The sequence below is a fragment of the Bos indicus genome, chromosome 22 (assembly GCF_029378745.1).
Source record: "Bos indicus isolate NIAB-ARS_2022 breed Sahiwal x Tharparkar chromosome 22, NIAB-ARS_B.indTharparkar_mat_pri_1.0, whole genome shotgun sequence".
NCBI lineage: Eukaryota > Metazoa > Chordata > Mammalia > Artiodactyla > Bovidae > Bos > Bos indicus.
This window is the reverse complement of record NC_091781.1, coordinates 59235435-59253136: the sequence shown is the minus strand read 5'-3', so window position 1 is coordinate 59253136 and position 17702 is coordinate 59235435. Positions and strand designations below refer to the sequence as shown.

General features: G+C 52.8%; 1 protein-coding gene across 1 annotated transcript; it reads right to left on the bottom strand.

Moving 5' to 3' along the window:
* Window positions 1-463: 463 nt before the first annotated feature.
* On the bottom strand, window positions 464-14300 carry RPN1 (ribophorin I). The gene is made up of 10 exons (XM_070777021.1): window positions 14006-14300; window positions 11377-11441; window positions 10554-10860; window positions 6782-6991; window positions 5731-5923; window positions 5279-5378; window positions 4461-4599; window positions 3977-4096; window positions 1985-2230; window positions 464-1012 (listed from the first exon to the last, which is right to left on the bottom strand). The coding sequence occupies exons 1-10, from the start codon at window positions 14270-14272 to the stop codon at window positions 830-832; spliced, it is 1830 nt and encodes a 609-aa protein (XP_070633122.1). The 5' UTR covers window positions 14273-14300; the 3' UTR covers window positions 464-829.
* Between the last annotated feature and the right edge of the window lie 3402 nt (window positions 14301-17702).

The window sequence follows — 17702 nt, the reverse complement described above, 5'->3', positions numbered from 1 at the left end:
GTCAAAGCTGAGCGTGTCCCCCTCTGCTTGCCCTTCGCCTGACTTCAGGGTGCAGCCCGCAGCCTGAAGAGGCCCCGGGTCTTGGCACGGCCATCCCGCCCGGGCCCTCCCGTGTGTACCCTCGGAGGGCTTGCCGATTTGTGACTGAGTCTGGCCGTCACGTCACTGCTGTCCACGCGGACTCTGCTCCACTGTCGCCTTAGCGCCGGGAAGAACTCGTGCCCCGGGTGCTCCACACCCCTCCACACGGCTCGGGGCCTCACCCAGGCCACTTTACCTTTGTGGCATCAGGGTTCCCAGATGTAAAATTAACCTATACTGGCCACACAAACTTGCTCCCAGGAGCAAATCCCTTTTTTTTTTGCAAATCCATTGTTTAGTGGATAAAAAGCACTTGATGAAAGTACTATCTCCAAAGTTAAGAAATAAGTTATGAGAGGTTTTCAGCACAACGAAACCCAAGTTCACAGTCCCAACTTTATTGTCACTTGGTCACACGCACTTTTTAAAAAACACACACGCTTGTAAAATACCCACACATCAGGAATTAGAAGGCCATAAACAAGGGGCTTACAGGTGCCAAAAATATCCTAGGATTCAGAATAAACAAAACTCAAAAACTTGTTTGTTCAGAACACAAAGATATTTTGTTGTTCATGACGTTTAAGTTTTGCTGTTGTTTTAAAGGGATATTTTAGGGACAAAAATGAAGCTTCTTGCGTTGCCTGAGGCAGGGCCTGACTTCTGTCTTCCTTGAAAGCATTCTGCAAACTCCAGAAGCCAGTCTGTGCTGGCCTTGCCGTTCACACCCAAGCCTGCGTCTGCAGGGCTACAGGGCATCTAGGATGTGGTCGATCTTGCCAACCAGCTCCTGCCGCTTTCCCGAGATGAGTTTCTCATTCTCGATGTATGTGTCTTTCTTGAGCTTGCCGGCCACCAGCCGCTCGGCCTCCACCGCCGCCTTCAGGACCAGCTCCTTGACCTGCGCGTCCAGTCTCTGCATTTCGCTCACCTGGCCGAGGCAAGAGCAGGGCAGGGTCAAGTGTGTCCCTGCACCACCTCCCAAGGCAGGGACGCTGGGGGGAGAGGCCAGCTTCACCCCTACAAGCCCTGTTCCTTCAGTCTCTGGCCCTGGGGCCGTGGAGAGTGTGAGCATCAAGTGTGACAACACGTGAGCCCCCTGCACGGTGCTGGGCACACGCAGGCACTCGGGGAACATCCGTTCTCTTCCCTCCCACTGCCAGACTGGGCCAGGGACTGTCAGGCAAAGGACGGACAGCAGGGCAGGCAACGTGCGTTACCACTGACTGGGCATCAAGCTGAGGCCTTTAACAGCCACATTCGTCCAACACTTAGCAAGTATCTATGAGCCACGGTGCCAGGCACGCGTCTACGCTCTGGAAAACAGCAGACGCAACAGACAGGCACCCCGCCCGTGGAAGCCGACAGACAGCACCCACCTGTGGATGTATATGACTGATGGGTCAGAAAGGGCAGGTGCGCGTGCGAGAGCAGCGCAGGGCGACAGGAGGGGCAGTGGTCGGGGGCTCTCGGCCTCACCCCCGGGCTTCCCACACTTCACACACACTGACAGGCCTGAAGCCACGACGGCTGCGAGCTCAGCCAGGACCCGAGGGCTCCCCTCAGCCCCCAATTTAGAGATGCGGAAACTGAGGCACCCAAGTTAGGTAACTTTCCAGGTTCACCAAGTATGAATCAGAGCCTGGACTCCAAGCCGTCATTCAAAGTGCTCCTCCCCACAGCCCCAGCAGCTGGAGGGGCAGCGCTCCACAGCGGCCACGTGGACAGTGCTGTGCAGGCCCCGAGACCCCAGATCTCACACCCCCAGGGGGGCACACGCAACACGGAAACACGACGGAAGTGCTCGCCCCACAAGCTGGCGGCGAGTCGGGGTGTCCCACACCATCGGTTGCATGGGCCGAGGCAGACGTGAGCCAGGTGCGCGGCGGCAGCAGGCACTCACTTTGTCGCACAGGTCGGAGCCCTCGGTCTTCAGCCGGGACTGCAGCAGCGCCAGCCCGCTGGTCAGGGCCTTGTGCTCTGTCTCCAGGCTCTTCTTGCCGCTGTTGAGAGTGGACACATCTCGCGACTGTTTGTACCTGTTGACCGTCTCGTCAAAGTGACGGTAGAGACCTAGCCTCTTGTTGACCAGGGTCAAGACCTGCTCTGTGATGCAGGCCACCTTCATCCTGGCTTCCGCAGCCGGGTCCTGGGGAGAGACATCGTGTGTGACGACATCTGGGCCTGAGCCCGGTCTGACCGTCACCTCCCAAGGAGCACCCGCCCCCAGCTGTGAAGCCAGAAAAGCATCTTCCTGGGAAGCCAGAGAAGCACACTCGCCGACCCTGGAGCTGGACAGCTCAGCAGTGGGCAGCATGGGCCGGGAAGACGAGGCACAGGGTCACATCCAGGTCCGGCAGCAGAGACAGACAGGGTGAAAGGTACGCTATCGCCGGGGGCCACGCAAGGGCAGAGAGGTGCTGAGGGAGGAGAGCCCGCGGCAGGGGGGCTCCCAGGGCCTTTACTGCGGCTCCCTCCTGCTCAGCATCTCCACGTGTTTTCAGGGCCTAAGGATGAAGCCCGAGCTCCGTGGCCACCACAGCCCTTTAGACATGGCCCCACACACTCCCCAGAACCTCTCAGCACGGGCCTACTGCAGAGAGCAGTGGACAGTGATCCAACAGAAAACACTGAATGCAAACAACCAACCAATGAGGGATGCTTTTCCTTACAGTGGACAGCCAACTGCTAAGGTAAAAGGCCCCACAGTTTTCCAGCCACCACAACCGCTAACAGGTTCAGACAAGAACCGATAATGAACACTGATACCTAATGGGTGAACGTATACAGTATTTATATAGCCTCAAACAGACTGTATTAATTGCAAAGAGAAAAGCAGTAACTTTTTGGTGAAGAAACCAGACAGGCACCAAGTCATCCAAGGAGTCACCACCACCAGCCCTGGGCCAGCTGGCACCAGGCGCCTCCTGCATCACGCACCACAGACAGGGCTCCAGCTTATCACGCTCTCACCAAAAACGCGTAACAGGAATTCTCAGGGAGAGCCATAAGAAACCTAAATTACAAACGTTCCAGATTAAAGGAGACTAACGAAATATGACAACTAAATGCAGCGCAGCATCCTCAACAGAGCCTCAAGCATGAAAACCACGCGCTCCAGAGGCCGCCCTGGGGCAGGAGGCGCAGGGCTCGCGCTGGTCGTCCTCACACGACTCCATGCTCCCGGGGCTGATCCGTGTGCTCCAGCCACTGGAGGCGGCGCCCGCAGGCTGCACGCACACCTGAGCGCGCACGGACGGTCGGCGCCTCCCCCTCAGATGGCCCAGGGAGAAAATTACACACAGACATTGGCCCAAGTGTTAACTGCTCCGTCTGGGTGATGGGGGCACACGACTTGTTTTTACTGGTTCTGCAAAATGTCTACATGTAGAATTATTTTAAAAGTCAGCACTTTAAAGAATGAGCAGTCTTTATACCTTAGGAAATGGGCATATGTCATCATAAAACCTGGACTCAGCCCTCCCACGTGACAGGGCTAACTGGCCACTGCCTGGCGCACCCCCACCCCGGGCAGCCTGGGGGACCACAGAACCAGCCGGACCAAGGTCCTTGTTCAAACCCACGGCCCCACTGAAGGCCGCCCTGCTGTCTGCATGCTGCTCCGTCTAGCCAGACACCTCCCACTTCCTGCCCGGTGGGGCGCCTTGCTCCAGAGGCGCTCTGCCCGCTGCCCACTCCACGGCATTCGCCGCCCGGCGGCAGCCTGACCTCACAGCATCACGGCCCATGATGACAGCAACAGGAGGAGGGGCTCCAAGGTTAAGGATCGCCGGGGCCACAGGCGGGGGGGGGTGGGGGTGGGGGTGGTTGTCCAGGCTACAGTGTGTTGTCCAGACGGACGCAGGGCAAGCGCGCCACGCAGGCGGCCGGGTACCTTCGTTATGGAGAAGTCTAGCCTGACGTAGACGATGACGGTGAAGAAGAGGATGTAGAAGGTGGCCACCACCAGCAGCGGCTCCTGCAGCATGAGCACCTTGTTGAAGGTGTAGTGCACCTGAGAAGGGGGAGCGTTGCTGACGGGGGTGCGCCCGGACGCAGAGCCCGGGGCAGGGGCCTCCCCAGGCCGCGGCTGCTCTCGGGGGCCGGCGTGCGCGTGCCCGCGACTGCTGCCGGGGGGCCGGCGTGCGCGTGCCCGCGACTGCTGCCGGGGGGCCGGCGTGCGCGTGCCCGCGACTGCTGCCGGGTACCGGCGTGCACATGCCCGCGACTGCTCCCGGGGGCCGCTGTGTGTGCCCTGCCCGTGGCCGCTCCCGGGGGTCGGCATGCGCGCCCCGCCCGCGGCCACCCTCAGTGGGGTTGCAGGGGGCCCGGCGTGCGCGCGTGCCGCGGCCACTCTCGGGGGCAGCGTGCGCGCCTACCACGATGTCCTGGATGTGCTGCTCCACTAGGTTCTCCTTGTGGGCCACGATGACGGGCCGGCCGAACGTGTCCAGGTAGGTGTAGTGCAACTCGTCAGGGCCGCGGCTGATCTCATAGGGACTGTCCACCTGGATGTTCCTGGAGGAGACCGGGTGTGACAGCCTGACAAACCGCACTCCTACGGCGAGGATCCCAAGGCCCAGGGACCCCCCAGGGCCCCGGTCCTACTCCAGGTCCTACTCCACTCCGCTCCCCGCCCAGCAGGGGTTCCACCTGGCCCCGAAACCGGGGGCCCACTGCCAGAAAAGCCTGCCTGAGCAGTCTCGCCCCCCGTGCCAAGGGCAGGCGGCCCTGTGAGGGCCCACTGGTTTCTACCCGCTGGACTCATGAAGATGCTGGGCTCTGTGTGCCCCATCCTGGTTCAGCAGAGGCTGTCTTCTGATGAGATCCCTCTCCCTTCCAGATTCCTTGCTTTCTGCTTAAATCGGCCAAAGACAGCTCCTCTGTCTATAATCATGGAACCTGATACACCATCTGAGACCTTGGCCTTCTGAACCTGGTCTGACCAGCCCAGATAGGACAGACTGTCTCCACTGTCCTTCCCTCTGTGAGGAGCACAGCACAGGCCACCCGCCTGCCTCAACTCTGAGTTCTTTCCTGCTGGTGGGCACCCGTCGGCCTGGGGCCATCACCCAGGCCTGCTGTGGATGTTCCAGGTTAAACCGCCAGGAGCCCCTCCTCTGCACCCTGGAACCCAGAGTCCCCAAGGCACCAAGAGGGTGGGACCAGGAGGGGCAGGAAGGGAGGGCACACTCACTTGGCCCCTTCCGGCAGGATGATCTTCACGGTCAGAGAGTCTATGACCTGCTCATCAAACACGTGGTCCACCAGCCTCATCTTCAACGCGTACTGGTCTCCTAAGGGTCGAGCAGACACAGCGCTGAGTGGCTCGTGTGCGCCTTTCCAAGTGCTAGAACCCAGGCCCTGCGCGCCACAAGGAGCAACGGCCACTGCCAAGTGCCCGCCGCTAATGAAAGGCCGCGTCAGCCAGCTCTCGCTCAAGGAGCGCCCTGCGTCTGATGGGGCTCCAGAGTCAGCGTGCTGAAGACATGGAAGCCACCCGTGAGAAGGGGTTCCTGAGGCCAGCCTTCCTGAGAACGAGGAGAACACGCTCTCCCCATCAGATGATCACACACAACAACGAGAAACCCCACAGGAAAGAAAAAGACAGGCTTTGCCTTTTCCACCCTCTAATTACTGAAGACTGACCCAGGTTATAGAGGTACTCGTAGCTTGGGAGGTTGTAGCCAACGATGTAATGGGTCTTCCAGCCGCCGAAGAGCGGGAAGCGAGGCCGGATCTCCATCTCTACGGAGTCGTCCAGGATGAGCAGGTGGCTGGTGGACACGTTGCCAATCTCGTCGCGGTAGTACACGTCCTGGGCCGCAGCGGGGAGGATGGTCTGCAGAGAGCAAGCACACTTTTTTGGAGACCCCAGAAACGGACCCAGAGAAGGACCACCCACAGAAGGACCCAGGACAGACGTCCCGCCCCAAGCTCCTCAGCACAGCACGCCATAAAGAGACCATCTCCATGTGAACCACCTCAGGAAAGCCTAACTTCCCTCATCCGGCTTCAGCGTTCTAGATACCTCATCTGCTTCTCAGTCAAGGGTGGCAAATAGCCAGATTCCTATAAATACCTTTGCAGATGCTAAGGGCTAAGTACAAAGCTAAAAATAACCTGTAAGTTGTTTTGCAGGAAGGGACACTGAAGATGGAAGAAAGCACATCAAATCACTACACGCTTTATGGTTTATTTACAAAAGGGGTTTCTCCACCTAGTATTTTTTACAATTTAAAAAAATTTTCACTTACTTTTAAATTATTTACTTCCAAACCTGTAAGCACCTTTTGATAATCGAGGGGAAATATAATGCCTTTGTCTGTTCACTGAGCCCTTCTGTATTATGCAGGTACATGAACATGCTTATAAGATTTCATTTATAAGACAAAAGAAGATATAAAACTGTATATGCAATACGATCAAATGTTTTTTAAAAACGACATTATAAGAAAAAAGAAATACGCATAAGTGTTAGCAATGCTAGGGTCTGGTTTTGTTCCTCCTTTTTCCATTATTCCCATTTTCTGTAAAAGAAAATGGCTGACTTACATGAATGGGGCTTTTTTTGGGGGGGGGGGGGGGGGGGGCGGGCTGTGCTGCTAGTTCCCCGACCAGGGCCTAAGGCTGGGCCATCGTTCTCCCTCTGACTAGACAGTCACAGTGTCTCCCAGTGTCCAGGCTCATCAGCCCACACCTTAAACGAGCGGACGGAGGAGACCCCACTGTCCGGCTGCCTCTGGTAATCGTAGCGCGAGAAAGGCCCCTTGAGCACGGCGCCCGTGTGCTTCAGGTCCACGTTCTCCTCCACGGCAATGTTACCCCAGTGGGAGACCTCGATGACACGGGTCATGCTGGTGATGGTCAGGAAAGGGCTGTTGTTCTCAGAATGCACTTTGAACGTGTCCTGCAGAGGAAGGAACAAGGAGGTCAAGGATCTGAGGGAATAGGAATCAACACTAGCTCACGACAAACTGACTGCAGACAGTCTACACCTCAGCCCCAGGATGGTTAAAAACAAAACTCCACAAAACTTCTTTAAAAATCTTAAGTCGTAAATAAAGAAAAAAGAGTAACGAGGAAATATCAATATATGTAAGAGCTAATGAAGACATCATCTGTCGCCGGTGAGTTAACAAATAGCCTAAAACTGAGCAAGACGCAGAGCATTACTGGATTTTTCTCTCCTGGAGAAAAGTTATCTGGAAAAATTCACAGAAGAGATGTTTTAGGATAATATATTGTTATGTGGCTAACCTGTATGTACATGACAGTCACTCCTTTATGAGCTCTAAATAAACATACCGTTTCATTTAGTCTTCAGAACAGCATAATGAAGTAAGTACTACTTATCCCCATTTTACAAATAAAAACACCCAGAAGCCCTGAAGTCAGTATTAGGAAATCTTTCTGGTCACAGATACAAAGAACAGATTGGTGGTTGCCAGAGACATGGGTTGCAGAAATGGGTGAACTATTTTGTTTCTTTTTAATTTAAATAAATTGAATAAAAAAATCTTAAAGGTAAAATGACGAAAGGACCAGAAAATATAAACTATAAACCTGCAAACCTGCAGAGCCAAGTGAACTGTCAACAGAAGGAAGGTCACCTACGAACGGGCGAAGACATCTGCGAACGGCACGGCCAGTCAGGGGTCAGCATCCAAGACACAGAAAGAACGTGTACAACTCAGCATCAAAACCAGATGAGCCGATTTAAATGGGGAGAGGAGCTGAACAGACATTTTTCCAAGGAAGACATTCAGACGGCCAAAGGCAAGTGAAAAACACTCCACGTCACTGACCATCGGGGAGACGCAAACCAAACCACGAGGAGAGGCCACTTGTCAGACGTCACTGATCATCAGGGAAACGCAAACCAAACCACGAGGAGAGGCCACTTGTCAGAACAGCTGTTACCAGAAAGATAACAAACAGCAAGCGCTGGCGGGGATGTGGACAAGGAGCCCTGTGCACTGCCGGTCGGAATATGAACTGGGCAGCCACTACGGAAACCAGCGGGGACGCCCTATAGTACAGGAGATTCCTTAAAAAATGGAACGACAACTACCACATGACCCAGCAGTTCTATTTCTCGGCCTTTATCCAGGAAAATGAGAACACTAATTAGAAGAGATTCCTGCACCCCAAAGTTCACAGCAGCATCATTTACAATAACCAAGATATAGAAGCAACCTCAGTGTTCATCACCAGACAAACGGATGTGAGGTACACACAGAGTGGAACGCTGCTCAGGCAGAAAAGAAGGAAAGCCTGCCATTGGTGACAGCGTGGATACAGCTAGACGGTACGGCTAAGTATTCAAGTAAAATATCACTCAGATAAGACAAACACTGCATGGTCTCACTTAAATGTAGAATCTGAAACACAAATGGACAAAGGAAATAGAAACGGTCATAAAAACAAACAGGTGGTCGCCATTGAGGAGGAGAGGGGGGCCCCAGAGGCGGGGGGCAGGGGGGGGAGTTGGAGGAGGGGGTGGGGGCCAGGGGAGAAGGGGGCACAGGGGGAGGAAGGGGGCGGGGGAGGAGAGGGGGGCGCAGGGGGAGGAGAGGGGGGCACAGGGGAAGGAGGGGGGGTGGGGGAGGAGGAGGGGATGGGAGAGAAGAGGGGGGCGCAAGGGGAGGAGGGGGGTGGGGGAGGAGAGGGGGGCACAGGGGAAGGAGGGGGGGTGGGGGGCCAGGGGAGGAAGGGGGAGCTGGGGGAGGAGGAGGGGGGCGGGGGAGGAGAGGGGGGCGCAGGGGGAGGAGAGGAGGCGCAGAGGGAGGAGGAAGGGGGCTGGGGGGCCAGGGGAGCTGGGGGAGGAGGAGGGGGATCCAGGGGAGGAAGGAGGGGCCGGGGAGGGGGAGGGGCGCCGGGGGAGGCAGGAGGAGAGGGGCACTGGGGGAGGAGGAGGGGCGCGGGGGGAGGAGGGGCACAGGCAAGGGCCACTGAGAGCAGCACTCCAGACGCAGAATCCGTGGGTGCAGTCGGCAGCTTGAGTGTCTTTGTATGGTGACACGTCATAGCCGGGCTTTCCCTGGTGGTCATTCAGAAATGCACAGAAATATTCAATCACTATGTTGCGTAACAGGAACTAATGAAGTGTTGTAGGTCAATTAAACTTCAAAAAGCAAAAGACAAATTCACAAAAAGAGACCAGATTTGTGGCCCCCAGAGGCGGGGCGTGGGGGATGGGGGGGTGGAGGGAAGGGGAATTGGATGAAGGCAGTCAGAAGGTACAAACTTCCAGTTACGACATCAGTAAGTCCTAGGGATGTAATGTACGACATGAAAAATGTAATTACTATTGCTGTACATTATATATGAAGGTTAAAAGTAAATCTTAAGAGTTCTCATCACAAGAAAAGAGTTTTTTAATTTTTTTTTAAAATTCACAGCCCTTCACCCCATAAACTCTATAACTGAAGACCCGCAATTGGAGCCCAGGTCTGAACAAGTACCTGTTTCTTTAACTTTGCGTGAGCTGAGGAATGTGCGCTATGCTCCTTGCGATAACTGTTTCATGAGGAAGTAAATTTTTGCACTGTAAGCCTTTAACTTACTCAGGGCTGTATGTCAATTATACCTCGATAAAACCGGAAGGAAAAAACCAAGATACCTTTCTTTCCCAGAAGTCCAAGAAATGAACAAGATAAGGTGTATTTTAATTCTTATAGCTATGGCCACTTCATTCATTCTACGACTAGATTTTCAAAAATCCAACTGAATTATTAATCACATGTGATCGCATTTAATGCCAGTACTGACAAGGATGTGGGGAAGCTAGCAGTCACATACTGCTGGTGCCATAACAAACTGGCTAAATTATTTGAGAAACCATTTGAAAGTACACCACCAGAGATTTTTAAATGTCCACAGGTTTTGCTTTGGGCTTCCCTGGAGGCTCAGAGGGTAAAGCGTCTGCCTACAATGCAGGAGACCCGGGTTCAACCCCTGGGTCGGGAAGATCCCCTGGAGAAAACAAACAGGTGGTCCTGGAGAAGGGAATGGCCCCCCACTCCAGTACTCTTGCCTGGAAAATCCCATGGACTGAGAAGCCTGGTAGGCTACAGTCCATGGGGTCGCAAAGAGTCGGATATGACTGAGCGACTTCACTTTCTTTCATGCTTTGCTTTGAGAACTTGAAAAAAAATCTACTGTGAGTATAGAGCGAAAAAAGAGAAAGGTCAGCTGAAGCCTAAGGTAGAGCTCGAATGCCACCGTGACACCTCTGCCCATGATGCTTTGTCTGCCTCTGCCCCAAGTCCCACCTCCTTTACAAAGCCTTCCTCAAGCCGCAGCCTCTACCTGAACTCCCAGGAGGAGGGGGTGAGCCCCACGGAGTCACTTCTCAGCACGTTTAAATCCTGGGGTTGATTTTACAAAGGGCCCTGGAGTCCCACCCAAGCCTCTCAACGAGCAGTCCCTCTAGGACTCCAGAGCGGACAAGTGTGGCGAGGGCCCACCTGACTGTAGGCAGGGATGTCACGGAAGGGTCCGTAGTCCAGGAGGTCCTCAGAGCGCGTGGGGTTCCCCAGCTTGGTGTAGCTCTCTACATTCCGGGAGGCGAGCTTCACACGCATGGTCTGCGTCTTGGTCGGGTAGGGAGAGTAGAAGTAATGGTTCCCCTCAAACACCACGAACTGCTTCTCCGACTGGGTGATCTGGGTTGGGTACGGCTGAAGCACATGGGTATAAACGGCTTCCACGATAACCGAGATCTTGGCCCCAGGATCAAGAGCCACTGGGAGCTTGACTGTGAAGAATCTCCCGCTGCAGGAAGAACGAGGGGAAACAAGAGACCAAGACACTGAAAAAAGAGCGGCTCAAAGGCACAGCGATATTTTGTGCCAAGGTGACACCACTGGCCTCTAAGAGACTACCTTCAACCTATTAATGTAAGCCTTTTAAGACAAACGTCCAGGGAGTTCCCTGGTGGCCGAGGGCTTAGGTTCTGGGCTTCCACTGCGGTGGCTCAGGGAAGATCCTGCAAGCCATGCAGTGTGGCCCAAAAACCTCAAACAAAATAAAAACACAAATGTCTACATGTTCATCTCAAGGTTGTTTATAAGAGTGTCGAACAACCCAAATGTCCAACAACAGGGTAAGTGCTGAAAGCATTGCAGTAGAGCCGCACGGTAGGCCGGCCGACATGGAGACGCGTCCAGGCGCGCTGAGGCAGCCCCCGACACGCTGGGAGCGCCAGGCCACTCTGCTGCTGGGGTTCCAGCCTGCGGATAACGTGCAACCGGAGGCGGCGAGGCAGACGCATGCTGGCTGCCACCTTACCTTTGACCCTTAATGCTGGTTTCTCTCACTTCCAGATTGTTCTCCTCCTCATCCTCTCCCTTCACCTGCATCAGGACAAAGGAAGTTATTCTTTTTTGTCTTTTAGCCTCTAAATTTTTAGTCAGCAATTAACTGCCTCAGAATGTCCACGTTAAAGAATTCCTGCTGCCAGAACTTTGTGAAGATCGAATTCTTCACCATTCAGTAACAATTTTTCAACCAAAATACAGGAACACTTCAAAAGACTGACTTTTTCACTGAATAAGCTGTATAATATGCTCCATAAAACCATAATATTTTCCTGAATGATAAAATACACACGTACAAATTAAAGATATACTTCCAAATACAGTTCACATGCCCAAATATAAAGGCCGGAAAGGTTTCTTTCTGGAGATTTTGTTCTTCATTTACACTCAAACACGCATGGGAAAAAACCTGAGCATTATTTACTGGTATAGTAGAAAAGCCTCACGTGTAATGAAAACTGACTTGACTTGCACAAAAGGCATGAACAGTGGTGCAAGCAACGGCAGGACACACTCCTTTCCCCTCACCCCTCCCTCCACGACACACTCCTTTCCCCTCACCCCTCCCTCCACGACACACTCCTTTCCCCTCACCCCTCCCTCCACGACACACTCCTTTCCCCTCACCCCTCCCTCCACGACACACTCCTTTCCCCTCACCCCTCCCTCCACGACACACTCCTTTCCCCTCACCCCTCCCTGCAGCCCAGTGTACAACCACAAAGAGCATGCCAACTCCAGCGGGCTGCAGGGTCCTTCTGAGGAGAGCAGGCGTCTCGAATGAGACTGTGGAGCAGGTGCTAAGGAAAAAGCTTATACACCCACCACTATCTCTTTGCCAATCCAAACTCCACCAAAAGAAAAAAATTTAAGACTACCTTTGAGGACTGAAGCAGTGATCCCCAATAGAGTATGCAAAGCTATCATGAGAAAGCTGTTTGTAGTATCTCAAAAGCCTAAAAGTTATCATACGATCATCCTCAACAGAGTCAAACAGCCTAATAAACACAACCGATTCCACTCTTAGCACAATGGGAACATTCTAGTATATTCCTATTTATCAGGAACTCTCACTGTTCAGCTATATGGTGATTTTGTCTTAAGAACTATTCCTCTTCATTTTTAAGTATTTATCAGATTCACTGCCTGAACTAACAAAAGATTAGAGACAAAAGGTTTCAAATATAGGATGCAAATGAAAGGAAAAATGTCTTTGGTGGCAAGGAGACAAGGAACCACTGGCTCCTAGTCACTGATCCCCACAGTCCCTTCCACCAGCTTCTGAAATTCTACATGTAAGGGTGAAGATAATTCCCTGAAAATACTTCAAGCAACCGCACCAAGACTCCCGGTCAGTTGTTGGAAAATACACATCGTCTTGGTTAAGTTCATCATCTGGTTATGTCCCCCACTGAGAAAGAGGTACAAAGGAGCCTCTCTTTTGGACTCCAAATTAAAAAAAAAAAGACTCTGGATAAATCTGGTGATGGGACCGCGAGGTTTCATACTCCTGCAGAACCCTGCCTCTTCTCACCTAGGCCAGAAGAGGCAGTGCAGTGTGCTGAAGAACACAAATGAAGTCTTAAACAAACTAGCCTAAGCCCTGACTCTACCCTAAGACTGCAGGCAGGGGTTTTAACAACTCAGCCCCCAGACTCCAGCCCTCACCTGCAGTTAGAGTACCTACACATCAAAGGGCTGTCGTGAGAGTTAAATGAGAATGTCCTTAAAATGCCGACGACAACACCCAACAGCAGGTGAATTCTCAGTAAGACACCAGTACAGTAATCCAGGTTGGAAGCGCGCTCTCCAGGCACGATGGCCAGATAGCTTCTGCTGTTGTCTGGTTACACTCTGGCAACCTCGCTAGGTAGGAGGAGCTTTTATAAAAGAGTAGGACTTAACAGTTCAGAACAGAAAAGTGAAGTTTTAATCCATGCTTCCACAAAGCTTGAAGTAAAACTGCGTCCTACATCATGGAGGAGGCCTGAAAGGGAACAGGAGTCATTTCGGAAGCATGACCTCTATAAAGGCAACTTTACAGCTCCAAGTTCAGAAGACACTGTAATGACTATTTTCCCAACTCATAATTGAGTAACCACTTAATCCACGTTGTCTAATGGGAACAGCAATGAAAGGCAAACCTCCGTGCATGCGTATCCCCTGCGCCCAAAGCCAGCACTGCCTCCTCGAGGGACGTAAACTGACGACTGAAGTGCCTGGAAGAAAGAAGCCGCCTGGGGAGCCGTTTACTGCTTACTGTCAGAGTGAGGACACGCCGGGGGGGCAGAGAACGGGACTTTCCTCTTCTGTACCGTATTACTCGCACGAGCTTTTAAACTAACTCAAAGAAGAGAGAACTGTTTTTTTTTTTTAAAGAGTTCTTCGCAGCTGTAAGAAATGCGTTCTGTGTGCAACGGTTTCAAAGAGGCACAACCTTGGAAGCAGGAGATCGGAGCTTCCGACCGCTGTGACCACAGGCGGCTCCCCGTGACCCCGCAGGGCCGGGGCCCGGCCGCCCGCGCCGCAGGCCGGTGCTGACGTGTCCGGGGCGGACGCCGAGCCGCCCCGCCGCCCCGCCGCCCCGCCGCCCCGCTCACCTGCACGCCGAGGTGCGCGAGCCGGGCCTCCAGCTCGGGCTCCAGCGCCAGCAGGAAGGAGGCGGCGCGGGGCGAGGAGCCGCTGCCCGCGTGCGCCAGGACCACCTCGGCCGTCACCTTGGCCAGGTGGCTGCTCAGGTCCACCGTGCGCTTCACATCCTCGTTGACCAGCGGCGGCGCGTCCGAGGAGGCGCGGCCCGGCGCCGGGGCGCAGGCCGAGAGCAGCAGCAGCAGCGGCGGCAGCAGGCGGGCTGCGGGTGCCTCCATGGCCGGAACCGAGCTGAGCCGCAGGGCGCCCGCCCCCCGCACGCCCGCGCGCGCCCCGCGTCCGCCACGGCGCAGCCGCTCATTGGCCCGGCCGGAGCCCAAGATGGCGGCGCCCGCACGAGGACCCGGTCTCCATGGCAACGGGCGGCCCGCCGAGCGCCTGCCTGCGCGCGCGGCGGCCTCGTGTCCCGGAGGGCGGCGCCTGCTGTCCCCACCGCCGGAAGGCGGAGCGGTTTCTGCGTCCCTCCCCAGGAAGTGGTGCCGCTGAGTGGGTGGCATTGTTACTTTTTAGCTTAGAAAATACTGCCCCCAAATTCCCTGTAAACCTGAAGACACTTGCATTCTCTTCATTGACTGTCTCAAGAAGCGACTTGACTGAACTTTGAGTTGCATACCCATCTGAAGAAAGGACAGGAAGACATCCCTTTAGCGGAGAACCTTGTTTGGGCGAGGAAGAAGGAGGGAAGATGTCTGGAAGATGGTGGGCAACCTGGGCCATAGAACTCCGCAGTCCTAGGGACTTCGATTACTTCCGTTTGTGAGTCAAAGTGCGCCAAACATTACCGGTGCTCGAAGGGAATGAGACCCCAGTCTAGGCCAGACTCGCTGTCCCAGAATCTGGAACCTGAAGGGAGCAATTACACCTGAAAACTGCGGACTGACTCATCTGCCCGGGAGGCCTCAGGGCTGCCTCGGGCCCCAGCTTCTTGGTGTGTGCTGCTTCAGTACCTCCCTGGACCCTGGGAGCACAAGCTCTTCTCAAAACCCGAGGAAGCAGGAGCTCATCCAGTGGTAGCCACGCGCTGTGGGAAGCAAGCTCACTCAGAAGGACAATGCAGATAGCGGAGTGCGGGTTATTACGCCGGCGGGCCCGAGGCAGCGTCTCCTCTTAGCCAAGGACCCTGACCAGTTTTTGTGAAAACCTTATATGCCCTAAGTGTACAGCTTAAACCCACCTCCCCAAATTCCCTGAAACTAGTCTGAACAAGGTTGGAATTTACGACTTTGTTCTGTTACACAGAGCATTAGCATATTCTTTAGGCGATAGAGAGTCCAAGTCCTGAGGCTCTTTTATCGGGGGTCTGGTTTCCCATTGGTATGCCATTTCTATAGACACCGGGCACAAACTTCAGAGTCCACTGGGAGGGTGATCATGCGTGTAGCCTAATGTTCGCAGCCTGGTCTAAGATGGAGTCCAGCTCTGTCTGTTTCCTCCTTAATTCCCCTCTCCTGATGCTCTTAACTCATGGTATGAGCATCACTCATAGGGATATATTGCACCCTGGCTCTCCGACTGCCAATTTGAGAGAACAACACCAACCTTTGGGTTACAGAGTTCCTAATACATTGTAAAATGCAGGGTCCACAAAGCAGAACCATCAAGGCAACTACAACAGTGGTAAATATAATTTTCCACCAATCGTCCTTCATCCAAGATAGGACCAAAGTCCAGAAAGGAATGTTTTCATTTGACAGTGCTTTTACCTGGTTTTTCATGTCATCTAAAGCAGTCGATACACTGCCAGGTAAGTCAGGAATGTATGCACAACATTCAACCTTGGTTATAGCACAGGTCCCTCCTTGAGCAGCTGTGAGTATGTCCAAAGCCATTCTATTTTGAATTACTGCTTTTCTCATTTGGATTTGCTCTTCATTTAAGGCTTGGATGGCTTTTGTACTATCTAGGAGGGCCTGTTTTGTGAAATTAGTCAAGGCCTCTACTTCAATCATGACATCTGTTGTCCCTATAGAGGGTACAAATAAGGCAGCGATATATTCATACCACTGACACACAGATCTTGTCTACCTAGCATGTAAGTAAGGTAGAGTTACTGAGGCTTGTTGTAGGTTAGGCTTTATGCTGCCATGGGCAAAAGCGAATCCCAGTATGCAGCGCCCTACCCAGCCGATTGGTAGCCAAGGCCAAAGGTTAGGCCCACAAAGCCATTGGGTTCCATTGGGCGCCACCCAGCAGATTCCAGGGTTATATTCCAATCAGAGCCTGGCCAGTGGATGGACTGGTGGGGTGGTATGTGACCGCGGATGTTCATTTACATGGTTCGGGGATAGGTATCCCATATATTTTAGTTCTTTCGAGTCTAAGGGACAGTCCCCAAACCCTACCCTTTGTTCTTTTTGTTCCCAGCCTGTAGCAGCGGGAGTAATTAATTGGCCCTTTTCTAGGGCCCATTCTGTTGTTTTTCTCTGTTTCTTTGCATTGATCGCTGAGGAAGGCTTTCATATCTCTTCTTGCTATTCTTTGGAAGTCTGCATTCAGATGCTTATATCTTTCCTTTTCTCCTTTGCTTTTCGCTTCTCTTCTTTTCACAGCTATTTGTAAGGCCTCCCCAGGCAGCCATTTTGCTTTTTTGCATTTCTTTTCCATGGGGATGGTCTTGATCCCTGTCTCCTGTACAATGTCACGAACCTCATTCCATAGTTCATCAGGCACTCTATCTATCAGATCTAGGCCCTTAAATCTATTTCTCACTTCCACTGTGTAATCATAAGGGATTTGATTTAGGTCATACCTGAATGGTCTAGTGGTTTCCCCACTTTCTTCAATTTCAGTCTGAATTTGGCAATAAGGAGTTCATGATCTGAGCCACAGTCAGCTCCTGGTCTTGTTTTTGCTGACTGTATAGAGCTTCTCCATCTTTGGCTGCAAAGAATGTAATCAGTCTGATTTCGGTGTTGACCATCTGGTGATGTCCATGTATAGAGTCTTCTCTTGTGTTGTTGGAAGAGGGTGTTTGTTATGACCAGTGCATTTTCTTGGCAAAACTCTATTAGTCTTTGCCCTGCTTCATTCCGTATTCCACAGCCAAATTTGCCTGTTACTCCAGGTGTTTCTTGACTTCCTACTTTTGCATTCCAGTCCCTTATAATGAAAAAGACATCTTTTTTGGATGTTAGTTCTAAAAGGTCTTGTAGGTCTTCATAGAACCGTTCAACTTCAGCTTCTTCAGTGTTACTGGTTGGGGCATAGACTTGGATTACTGTGATATTGAATGGTTTGCCTTGGAAACGAACAGAGATCATTCTGTCGTTTTTGAGATTGCATCCAAGTACTGCATTTTGGACTCTTGTTGACCATGATGGCTACTCCATTTCTTCTAAGGGATTCCTGCCCGCAGTAGTAGATATAATGGTCATCTGAATTAAATTCACCCATTCCAGTCCATTTCAGTTCACTGATTCCTTGAATGTCTACATTAACCCTTGCCATCTCCTGTTTGATGATTTCCAATTTGCCTTGATTCATGGACCTGACATTCCAGGTTCCTATGCAATATTGCTCTTTACAGCATCGGACCTTGCTTCTATCACCAGTCACATCCACAGCTGGGTGTTGTTTTTGCTTTGGCTCCATCCCTTCATTCTTTCTGGAGTTATTTCTCCACTGATCTCCAGTAGCATATTGGGCCCC

Bases quoted from the DNA above. Each gene is read 5' to 3' on its own strand.
- RPN1 (XM_070777021.1), bottom strand. From the start codon at position 14,272: ATGGAGGCACCCGCAGCCCGCCTGCTGCCGCCGCTGCTGCTGCTGCTC. The intron at 5,924-6,781 runs GTGTGGGCTGAT...TGCTCTCTGCAG, and splicing joins CCTCCGTCCGCTCGTTTAAG to ACCATCCTCCCCGCTGCGGC. The intron at 1,013-1,984 runs GTGAGTGCCTGC...TGCCTCGGCCAG, and splicing joins GCTCCGACCTGTGCGACAAA to GTGAGCGAAATGCAGAGACT.